At 29.4% G+C, this 12,839-nt stretch overlaps 1 protein-coding gene across 1 annotated transcript; it reads right to left on the minus strand.

Moving 5' to 3' along the window:
• Positions 1-6,604: 6,604 nt before the first annotated feature.
• LOC129889601 (uncharacterized) lies at positions 6,605-10,136 on the minus strand. The gene is made up of 4 exons (XM_055964980.1): positions 9,887-10,136; positions 8,675-8,829; positions 8,177-8,470; positions 6,605-7,527 (listed from the first exon to the last, which is right to left on the minus strand). The coding sequence occupies exons 2-4, from the start codon at positions 8,816-8,818 to the stop codon at positions 6,856-6,858; spliced, it is 1,110 nt and encodes a 369-aa protein (XP_055820955.1). The 5' UTR covers positions 8,819-8,829; positions 9,887-10,136; the 3' UTR covers positions 6,605-6,855.
• Positions 10,137-12,839: the final 2,703 nt, after the last annotated feature.

A 12,839-nucleotide genomic window follows, 5' to 3' on the forward strand; every position in this document is an offset into this window, starting at 1 on the left:
ACTTGGCACACTTATTAAAGAAATAATTATTGATATAGTGAGTTTATTATTTTATCTCTATTAATTGCTAGAGTTTTAAACATATTTACTTACTACATTTTTTAAAGACATTAACTCAATGTTAATAAATTGAGGGTATAATAGGAAGAAGAAAATTGTTTTTTCTTGATTTGTCAAAATTGACAAGTTAAAAAAAAATTAATTAAAAAATATTTAATAAGTAAATAGGAACAGAGGGAATAACTATCATTTTAAAACTAGTCAATTTTTAGTGGAGCGATCAACATTTATTACCATAACTTTTTTTACAGATTCTATTAAATATTAATCATGGTGCAAAGGTGTTTCACTATCTGTTGCTTCATTTATCTTGTATCTTGAATTCTCGATATTTTATTATCATTTGTTTAACATTCATTCTAGCCTTATAATTTTAAATTGGGCAAACTACCTAATTATATAAATATTCCTATCATATTTATTAATTCTTCCTATAGTTTGAAATAATTATAGTTTATATCACTAATTAATAATTTCATATTAGATCTCAAGTCAGATATACCTAGATATATGTATTTTTGTTATCGGATACACTCTATATAGGGAGAGAAGGAGAGAGGTGAGCGAGATAAGAGGGATGTGAGCGAGAGAAGTGGTGTATCCCAGATATTTGTAAATCGTTTTAGATACATGTATCTGGTATCCCAAATACATTTGGAAATACAAATACATAGAGAGAGAGAGAGAGGCGAGCGAGAGAGTCACTATATTTCATATATATGCAAATCCACTTAGATACAATGTATCCAGAACACATTATACCTAATTTTGACTCATGTATGCGAGATACATGTATCTGAACGCTCCAAACACATTTCTATGAGAACCAAAATCAGACACAAATGGTCAAAAACTCAAGAGAAGATACGTAATTAGGCCCTAAAGTAGTGGAATTTATGTTGGAAAATATTTATAAATGGCAAATTTTAAGCCTTACATAGGACTCCTTAGCTATACTTTCAATATATTGCAAAACACACATATACTTTTATTTGCCATGCCTCCAAATTCTGTATTTTTCTCATGATGCATACCAAAAAAAAACAATCTAATTGATTGTAGTATATTGAAGATTATGAGCCCGTTTGGATGAGCTTAAAAAAGGTAACTTTTATGAAGTGCTTTTAAAATTTTTAAGTGCTAAAAATTATTTTTATAAATAAACAATTGAGTGTTTGGATAAAAGTGCTTATACTGAAAATAAGTTGTTGATGTGTTTGGCAAATGTAAATTTTAGAGCTAAAGAGAGTACTTTATGAATTAAAATAAAATATAAGGGATATAAAAGTAATTTCCATGGTCAAAGAAAATGGCTTTAAGCCCTCCAAAAAAAAAGTTAGGATTTTCAATTTTTTATTTTTTGGTGACTTTAAAAACTTTATGGCTTAAATTTAACTTTTTAAGTTGGTAACCAAATAGCACAATAAGCTAAAAAGGACCTATAAGTTGGTTTGATCAACTTATAAGTCTATCTAAACGGGCTCTATATTTAGTAAACTCCCATAATTTACTTCCTCATTATTCTTGTTACATACATGACTTTCGATTTTTCATTATCTCTCATCTTTCATGAAATTCAAAAATCATCAATTTCCTTTGTTTGTTTTTCTAAAAAATCAAAAACGTTGATACATCTGACAAGAAAAATTAGAGCAATTCATCATCGTTCTTCCACCATACTCTTACAAAACGAGGCTCGTTTGAAGACATCAAAGTTGTTATACAAACCAAAATTATTCAGATAATGACTCCCTATTTCCCCTCCAAATATAGTCTAATTTGTATTTCAAATCACAGTTGAATTTATGTTATTCATCAGTTATTTTTGTAAATAAAAATAATTTCAAATACAAAATTGTAAGATTTATATGTCGATTAAGTTGTGAATATTATTTGGGTATATCATTCGAATTGTATATTGAATATTTTTTAATTGAGATTCCTTGTTAATATGTATGTTCAAAGATTCAAATACAAAATTGTACATTATATAAATTTGAATTTGCATGCAACTTTGATGCTTGGTAGTGAATTAAATTCAGAATGCAAAAAGAAATATATTTTTATGTAGTTGAATTTGGATACAACTTTGATGCTCTAGTGGTGAATACACTTATGAAATTGAACTAAAAATACAATACAAATTGAGACTGAATTAAAAAGAATGTTTTTATAATACAAATAAATCTGGATACAAAATAATTTTAGAATACGAGTAAATTTGGGATACAAATAAACCTAGAATACAAAGAATGTATTTATAATACACATAATCTTATAATACAAGTAAGTTGAGAATACAAATTAGTTTGTAATGCAAATGAATTTTTTATACAAGTTATTTTGAAATATAAAGTGTAGGGCTGGAATACAAAATGGTGTTATGAATACATGTAAGGTTGTAATACAAGAAAAAAATTGAGAATACAAATTGGTTTGTAATAGAAAATGACACAAAATGTATATGGATTGGAACAAAATACAAACACAACCCTAAAAATGGCGAAATTATCTCAAAAAAAGATACTTCGGCTTAAATTGACGAAACAAATTGACAAATAAAAATAAAAATAAAATTAAAATGGCAAAAAATATGAAAAAAATACATAACTATATGTTTCAATGTAATTCTGATGGAAGATCTTTTGAAAGATTTTCCATTTTGAGAAAAAAAAAAGGAGAAAAAATATGTAATGGGAGAGAATGGTGGAATATGGAGAGACACTGATGAATCAGAAGAGAGAGAGTTGGGTTGAGGAGAGAGAGTATAGGAATATGGAGAGACACGGATGAATAAAAAAGAGAGAAAGTGGGGTTGAGGAGTAAGAGTGTAGTTGAGGGGGAGGAAAAATAAGATGTATTTTAGGATTATAATTAAAATTAAATATTTTGCTATAAAAACAACCTATAGTCTTTTTTTTACAATATTTTAAAACTGTAGCTATTCTACATAAATAAGTTAATAATTTTTTCCTAGTTACATAATGTGAAATCTTTTCGAAATATCATTATTAAGACAATATATTTCAAGTTATAACAGGATTTTATATGTTTCAGGTTGCAGCAGTAAAAATCTATCAAGTTATAATAAATTTTAAAATATTATGCAGTAACTAATGTATTAATAAATAAATTAAAGAAAAAAGGCAATAAATTAAAGGAAAAAAGAATTAATGTATTAATGGTAATATTGAATTACCATTCAATCAGGACTCTAGTAACTAATTTTGAAATCAAATTCCTTTATTTTCTCAATCAGTTCAATCCGGTAAGATATCTTTCAAACTAAAGATACTTTTTTTGATCTCCAAGTCCCTCTTTCTCCTGTGTGTAACGACTTTTCATCAATTTGGAAGAAAATTTGATTGACATTAGTGAAAGATTCTTGTCAAATAATTATTCAACATAGTGGTAAATGGGATTGTACAGGTTTTATTATTCAATAATTTTGTTTTCCTTTTTTAAAAATTTTTGTTTGTGTAAAAAAAATCATTTGTTTTTGTTTAAATTTTCTTTGATTGTTCGTTATTTCTAATGATCAACTTATTTAAACATGGCATGAATTTCGTGATAATTCAGTGTAAAAGAGAATTAAAAATGAAAAACCTTTTCAAAATGCATAATGCGTTAAAGAATTTTATGTGTAGTTAAATTTTGTACGAAACAGTGATTTATGAGTATATTCGGTATTTTTTATGCATACCACGAAATGAAACTTGCATGATTTTAGAACTAACTTGGTATACTTTTGCATTGACAACGATTTTTGTTGTAGCATGAAAATGGTATATAATTGGTATGAAGTATGTATTATATTCGTGCAAAACTATTAAAAAGTGCATCTATTTGGCATGAATATGGTATATATTTGGTATGATTTTGGTATAGTTATAGAATAAGTTAGTTTTTTTTATATCTAATTTATAGTTATATGTGTCATTAAAATGGTATGAAAAATTGATATATTGTGTCAACATATCGATATTTATCACAGTTTGTATGAATTTTGGTATGACTTTGTTATAAAATGTACACGCATTTGCATGAATCTGGTATAAAATGTGCATAAAAATTACTTCTACTTTAGTATAATATAATTCTATGATATTAAATTTATGATGGAACATGAAAGTATGTTGATTTTCAAATGGAAGGAATTATATATTACGTGCAGCGCATGTCGACGAGAGGGACACAACAAGAAGACATGTTCAAATTATCTTGCTGAAAATTAGTCATAATTTGTTTTAATGTTAATTTAGTTGTTATTGTGACAAATACATATTTTGATGTTTTGGGTCTTTTAACTCAATGAATGTTGATTTCAGAATATTTATTATGTGCACTACTTAATCCTTTGTGTATTCATTATTTTTCAAATATAGACTCAGAAATGAAAACTCGTTAATGTTGGTAATCATTTGGTATCCACATGGTATCTAATTGGTATCCACTTGAAAAATTAAATCCACCAATGTATGCAATTGGTATCCAACTGAAAATATTAATTCTAACCATGTATGCAATTGGTATTTAATTGATATCCAGCTGAAAATATAAAATATAATTAAGATTTCAATCTAGTAAGACAAGCTAAAACTAGTTAATGTTGTATACAATTAGTATCTAAATAGAATTTCAAAATATTTAATTCTTACTACTTTGTGTATGCAGTGCTTTTCAAAACAAAATTTCTAATCTAGATACTAATTTTAATTAAGATTTCATATTATTATCTCCTTATTGAATCAAGTTTGAATGAACGTTACAATATTTCAAAAAAAAATGTTACTTTACAAAATTTATATAAAAAATAAATAATTTAAAATCATTGATGAAAACATAAAATTTGTATTGAAGGTGAATAGGGAAGAAAAGGAAGAAAAAAAACGTGCATGAAAAAGTTAAAGGAAAAAATCATGTGGCGTATTAAGAGAGAAAATTGTGTGAGAATATTAAGGAGAGATTTAAAAAATAAAATAGATTGATACTATTAATTAGGAGATTGATAAAAACTAAAATGAAAAAATCAAAAATTGATATATCTGACCATTTATAAAACACTACAGGTAAGGAAAGTATATTATTATTTCTTTACTTAATAAATATAATCAATTAATTTATAAATTAAAACTGATATTTTAATACTTTTAATTAAAAATTTATAAATAGTAATTAAAATAAATAAATATATAAATTATAATATTAATCCATAAATAGATGTGTGGGGTGATTTTTCCTTCCCCTTTTAAATTTACACATTGTTAACTCGTTTGAGAATTTTGGTCTTAGCCCAATAGAGTTTGTTCACTTCCCCACTAATCCAGCTAGTTTGGCCCACTAATTTGGTCACTTAATAGGTTCAACATTAAGTTAGGCCCATTTACGCCAAGAAACAAAACAATTATTTTTTGGAGAATAACCAACAAATTAAGCGTGTAGGACTACATTGGGTATGTTGTTGTTCTTTACCAACAACTAAGTTGTTTAAGGAGGTAATTAAAACCGTGCTCACCTATCAACATTGATTGACTTTATCCATATTTTAAAAATTCAATTGGCATCAGTTGTTGATGACAATTAACAACTGAAATCAAAAGATTTAAAATCTTTGGTTCTAATTTTGTCAATTTTTCTCATGTTGATTTTGGAAAGAAAAAAAAAATGTTGACAAAATTTGTGTTTGTGGTGGTTTAGTCAAAAAATTATGTTTGGGGTTGACTATTTGGTTCCTAGCGTGAGCCCAAGTCCAAATTAGTTTAATTTCCTTTTCTGACCTTTTTTTTTTTTCATTTTCTTTATTTTGCTTCCTTTGATTGTTCAGTCCTGCTTTTCTTTCGACTTTTTGGTAATGAATTTTGGTTTTCCTAATATAATTATAAAATATATATTTCCCAAACTTTTGTTATATATCATGGTTTTCTCATGATCCAGACGTCTTGATCTTCATATTGTAGTAATATTCAATCAAGGATGACCATAACAGTTTTAAATTGTAAGTTTACTTGATTCTTGAATTTTTTTCTTTGCAAATTTGAAATCACAACCCACCATACTTTGGAAGTTTAATTATAAATAATAATTAAGTAAAAACAAACAAGTAGTCTTTGCAAGTCTAGTTCTCCAAAAAAAAATTAAGTATGGGAGATGCAAAATTCAGGAGATAAATACAGTTGACCAAAGGTAAAAATTTTGTCCTCCTCAACTTCTTTTAAAAGATTTTCATACTTTATTTTCAGAATCTTCAAATACTGAAAAAATCCAAAACTAGTTCTTGAGCTTTTAAAAGATATGAAAAACTGAGTTTAGAGCAAATTGCTTTCTTATCACCCTAAACATAACCCCCCCCCCCCCCTAACAGAGTATCTGAAACTGATCAACTAACTGATAAAAAGCTAATGGCAAACTTACATAACTGCTGCCAACATCATCGACATTCAACTCAACGAAAAAAGTAGTGAAACGACGACTCAAAAAGAGCGCTCAACTCAACAAAGAACCCAATGAATAGTTTAGGAAAAACGATCGGATGGAGGGCAGTAGGTTGTGGGAACATGATGGGTTGATATATTATTAATGAGGTTCCATCCAATAGTACATTGTATTTGAGGATTCTGCAACACTCAGACCACATAGGTCATGGAAATATGTATCCTTTACATAGAATTTAATACAAACACTAAACATGTAATAATGCATATTGTTGTTAAATCTCTTGCTTTCTCTGGCAAGGGGCACACACCTCTTATTTGCAGCATAATAGATCTACTGCTTAATTACCAGTTCTAAAAAAGTTTAGAAACAGAGACTAGCAGATGGAGAGATAGTATTGGCAGGTTCTTTCGAGGGTTGGTCTTTAAGCATACCCTGGGTGCCACAATGAACCCCAGGCATACCACTGACCTGGATTGAGTTGAGACCTGCAATAACGGCATCTGTGCCAGTCTGTGCAATAACTCCACCTGAGCCAGTCTGTGCTACCAATTTAACACTCTCGGCTTTTGCTTTCATTCGAAGTCGCTCTGCCCTTGAGCCAATGACCTGTCCCAAGATAGAAGCAGCAATGGTTAATGCCATAGCTGTTTTGGGCATCACAACTGACTTCCTCAGCATAGCTATGAAGGGAACAGCAGCATGGACTGCAGTAAACCATGAAAGTGAGAACTTCTCAGTGTGCTCTCTCCATATGCCTAGTGGAATATTAGCAGCCATGCCCAAAGCTCCAATAACAAGCATCTTTGAAGATAGTGGTTGTGGCCGCACGGTCTTCACAAAAGCAGTCCTGGCGAGGGCAGCCCTGGCTGCAACAATTGCAGGTGGGCATTTGAGCTTCATTCCTGGAGGCAGCTGAAAAGCTGATGCCACAAGTGGGAGAACACCGCTAACAGCTCTATAAGATTTGGCGATAGGACAGTTCCCTGACTCCAACCACTCATTTCCCATTGCCTCGTGCTTAGAAGATTTATCCTGAAGATAAAAATCAAAGGATGAATAAAGAAGGTAAACTTTATAAGATGCCATTTTTGCAGGAAAAAAGCAGCACTTCATCAGAAGACTTACGACCAATTTCTTCTAAAATATTATATGCTCATATAATTTCAAGTTCTTAGGCACATTCTCAACATTTAGCAGAATCAACAAAATCCTATCGAAATAAGTTGTGACGTGATATTCAAGAAAAGTCGTATGAAATTAAAACAATTACTATGAACATTTATGATAACTATACCATTTTGTTAATGCCACGGTCCAACTTTATAGTTGGCAATGGACATCAATTCAATGAAGCCCACCTGTTGCTCAGAAAAGAATCCAGAAGGGCCATATACCAGAATATTTTAATCTTCTAACATTGTGAAACTTTGCCTAAAGTGACTAAAAATCATCATTTTACGCTACAAAAATTCAATTCACAATTAGCAATAGACTAGAACATTTACGCGCAGAAATGAGAAAAAAGACATTTCACCAAAAATAATCAACAGACTGAGTATTCTATGATGAAAAATCCAATAGCCAATATCAAGAATTTAGAATCACGATCACAATAATAATCACATTATAACATCATTGGGTTCTTCTATACACATATTCTTGTTAATCACAGCAAACAAACCTGAGAAGAAGGCCTTTTCTTTTTGGATGACTCCGGCTTCTTCTTCTGTGAATTCCATTTCCGAGAGAAAGAATCAAAACTAAAAGGACCCCCTGCTCCGAATGAAGACAAACTTATGGTGGCAGCTTTTGCAGCTAAAGGATGAAATTGAGGGGCAGACTCTACTTCCATGTTGTCATTAGAAAATTGAGATCTTCCAGATAGTGGGACAACCCCATCTTTTCCATGGAAGACTTTAAATGCCATATCGAAGTTGGGGCCATCTTCAAAAATTGGACCTTTACCTCCCTTCATCTGAAAGGTAATAGAGATTTAAGTGTGAAAAATGAGTTAGAAGCAATAATTAACCATATCACTAGTATACGAACAAAAGAAAATAATGACTAGCATGTTTATACTTTTAAAAAAGTTGCATGTTGATGTTTAAACAGTACAACAGCACATGGATAACCATATCACTTGAACCACCAACTATAAGGTTAAGAAACAACAACTTACAGGGTTGGGAAAGTTCAGAGCAGAAAAGAAAGAAAAGTTAGTTGGCTTGTTGATGTTACTCAAGAACGGGCATCTTTGAATGTCCTGGCCATTGAAGGAGCAATCAGATGTCTCCTCACTCTGTGTTCTGAAGAAGAAATCCATTTCTTTTGATCCTAAACAAATATATCAGCAAAGAAGACTGTTAAAACAGGTACAAAATATTGATTACACATTTTAGAAACTGGGTGTAGCATTTATGTCCATGTTTATATGGATGTCATTCACAAAAACTAAAGACAAACAACTAGTATGCCTCAGTCCCAAACAAGTTGGGGCTATATGAATCTTCATTAACCATGTTTCTCCATTCAAATCCATCTCAAGCCAACATTATACAAAGTGAAAAATAAAAAAATGAAAGGTACTAGAAATTTCTATGTTTTCTACAAGCATAAAAATCTCGAATAGAGCTAAAAGACACCTGAAAGATTTAGGATCTAAAGTAGACGTACTAAACTAAAGCATGTGTTGGATGTCTGAACTGGACAATCTATCTAAAGCTGCAAAATACCAGTGTCATCCATATTTTACCAAGTTACTCGGAAAGCAACTCAGCAATCATATGCAGGTAAAAGTTCCAGCAGTCTTCGATACCTAGTTTGGTATTTCGGTACGTCCTGATTTGTTCAGCAATAGGCTCCTTCAAGATATCCTCTTTATCAAATTGTCAACTAAATGGTCAAGATCTATTTATCTTATGAACTTTTTACTCCTCTCTACGCAATCTTCTTCCTCGCAGTTAAATTGAAATTTCTCACAGAACAATTGGAGTAAATCAGTAAATTATAGCACAATCAATTAATTCCAACTTCCTCAACACTTAAAGACCATATTATCCCCTTTTCCCTGTCTCCCAACCCAAACCCCCTCTTTACTTTCACTTTTATTAAATAACAACTATATTTTAGCTCATCTCTTTCTGCCTAATGTTATACCATCAACTAAAGCAAGGTCAAAAATTAAAACTCATCAATATCCCAAAATAAAAACCTCAGTTAAACACATACAGAAGAAATCAGCATCTCTAGATTTATTTGAATTCCTACACACAAAACTCCCAAATTAAAGCAGAAAATCAACCATATTCAGCAAAATTGAAACAAAGGAATATATATACATATACGCAAGAGAAATAACAATTAAACAACGAGAAATCGAATTGGGAGTCACCGGAAAACAGAGGTAAAAACTTCCGAATTCCAATGATTGCCGGAGAAGTTGCAGAACGGGCCGGCCACAAGCAATTGAAAGCGTGTGGTTAACACAGATCGGAGCAAAAAGAGAAAGGAAAATCGTTCGTGGTGGTTGGATTTGTGGCTATTTTTTCAATATAAGAAAGTCAAATGTTTATTATGACCGGGTGTAACCGGTGACCGGTCACAGCAGTATTGGTTGAACCGAAATGGTGCTGCACACGTAACAAACGTGGGAGTTGGGAGAACTAAATTTGTCGCTTCTCAATTTATAAAAATACAACTAATCTTTTATGGAAAAAAACAAGTTTACCTAATTTGATTTAGATTAGGAACATATTGATTAAGAGCTATCTAAATTCTAATTTGATTCAAATTAGGAAAAGATTGATTAGTATAGTAAATTTCTTTATCTAATTTAATTAATTAATTAGGAAATATTGATTAGTATAGTAATTTCCAAACAAATTTATGTCGATTATATATTTTTCTTTAATAAAGAATATTTTGTCTTGAAAAAAATTTCATAAAATTCATATAATTAAATTTCAAAACGAATATCAAATATGACGTAAACTAAAAAAAAATAATGATGAAAAGAAAATCGCCAAATATAACAATCTTGACTAATTTTATGTATTTTTACGAGGTGTGGACCCTTAAAGGACGACCTAATTAATAACCTAACCATCAAATACGACATTACGTGCTAACCTATTTATATCTCATTCTAGATGGTGGATTTTCTCTTCTAATAAAGAGGTGGAGTTAAAATTGATTTGAATTGATTTATTTTAAATATTTTTAAATTAAAGTAAATTTTAAATATTTAAATAAATTTAAAAAATATTTAATTTTAAATTAAAATAATAAAAATAAGTTAAAAGTTAAAAATTAATTCAAACAAACTCTTATAATTGAGTTTACAGGGTTGGACGAATTCTATTATTTTGATAGAATTTTGTATTTATCTTAAAAAAAACTATTAAATATATATAAATTGTTAATTTAAATTTTAATTATATAAAAAATTAAAATTATAAACTTTAAATTCTGATTCCACGTACCTCTACTCTTTGGTTTATTTTTACATCTTTAAAATATTTTGCTTATATAGTACTTTACTAAGAAGAATATTGAACATGCAAAGAGCAGAATTTCAGGAGAGAGAAAAAAGCAAATGACAACTGTAGCCCTTACATAATTCATTATTGTTAGTAATAAAAAAATTAAAAACTCCTTTTAGAATTTCTTAATAGTAATACTCATATTTTGAAGAATCCCGTACTATTCGTTCATATTACGAATGAGTTAAGGGGGTTTGATTTGAAGATAAGTTATAGGAGAATGAAAATGTACATATTAGTTATATAGAATTAGTAATATTAAAAAAAAATTGTTTGGTTTTTGATTTATTGTACTAAAATTGAATATACAAAATATCATTTAAAAACATTATTTATTTTTAAAACTAAAAGAGTAATGAATTTATGATTATTTTTTTGAATGTTTAACTGTCATTAGTTTCTAGGAAAAAGATAAAGTTAATTTTATTCTTTTTCTAATTTATCCATATATATGTTATACATAAATTAGTTGTTCCATATTATTGGCGGTATAATAATACTAAGTTATACATTATTCAGATCATAACCTATTATGAATATAATCTTTCAACCACTTTTCACTATTATATTTGTAACTCTCATACCTCTATTAACATAAAAGTATTCCCTCCATCCACTTTTATTAGTCCAACCCAATACATGCTGTTTGCATTTAGAGTTTATTTTACTTAATCTTAATTAATTAACATATATTTTACTTCATTAATTATTTAATCATGAGAAATTACATTAGTTTGATGTATATATCGGGTGTGGGTTATAGATATTAATTTTTATATATCTGGTTAAAAAAATTAAAAAATAATTTATCGCTTAGTTTCTAATTTATTTATTGATTATAGTTATTTTCTTATTCATTTTTTTAAAAAATTAAATTTATTATATTAAAAGTAATATAATAAATTTTATTTCTATTTATTGTTCTTAAGAAGAATAGATGGTGGGAGTTATATGTTTGACACTTGAAAAATTAGTCAAACGTTTCGCTTACAAAAATAAAACTGTATATGCCACTGATTAGACAGTGCATTAATATGTACAAATTTAAGACCTTTTATTAACCTTGAAATTTAAGCTACAATTAGATATTATGAGCTTTGTGCTATAAGCAGCCCTCCTCTATGTTAATTTGCTAAATAAAATTCCTCCTTGCCAAAAAAAAAACGTCTCCATAGGCCCAAAAAAGGAGAACACTATTCTCCTCACAAAATAATGAAATTAAAGAGTTTGTAATGTTGTATAAATTATTTTCTTGTGTTTCGATTCTTTTCTAATTATATTGATAAAATGTGAGCTTTAAGAGCTTAAAAACTCCATTACAAGCTAAAGAAGGAACATAAGGAGGCAGAAGAGAAGGACTAAGTAACGTTTTTTTATTCATCTCATCTCTTGAATGAGTTGTACATCAGCTTTTATAGCCATGGTGAATTACAAACAAAATATCTTCTAACTAACAACTAGCTTGCCATGTGCAGAAATGTGCACTGTAACTAACCATGTGCACACTTCTTCACTGCCTTCAGGCTTCACTGCACTGCCTTCACGTGCTTGTGTAACTGACTGCACGTGCTTGTGTAACTAACTTCAATACACCCCTCAAGCTGAAGGGTGCAAAACATTAAGCACACCAAGCTTGCCTAAAAGGGACAAATGTTGAGCTTGACTTAATCCTTTAGTTAGAAGATCTGTTAACTGTTGCTGAGTATGAACATACATAGTGTCAACCACCCTTGCTTTAATCTTATCTCGGATGAAATGACAGTCTATCTCAATATGTTTCGTGCGTTCGTGGAATACTAGGTT

Source organism: Solanum dulcamara, chromosome 5 (genome assembly GCF_947179165.1).
Source record: "Solanum dulcamara chromosome 5, daSolDulc1.2, whole genome shotgun sequence".
NCBI classification, from domain to species: Eukaryota; Viridiplantae; Streptophyta; class Magnoliopsida; order Solanales; family Solanaceae; genus Solanum; species Solanum dulcamara.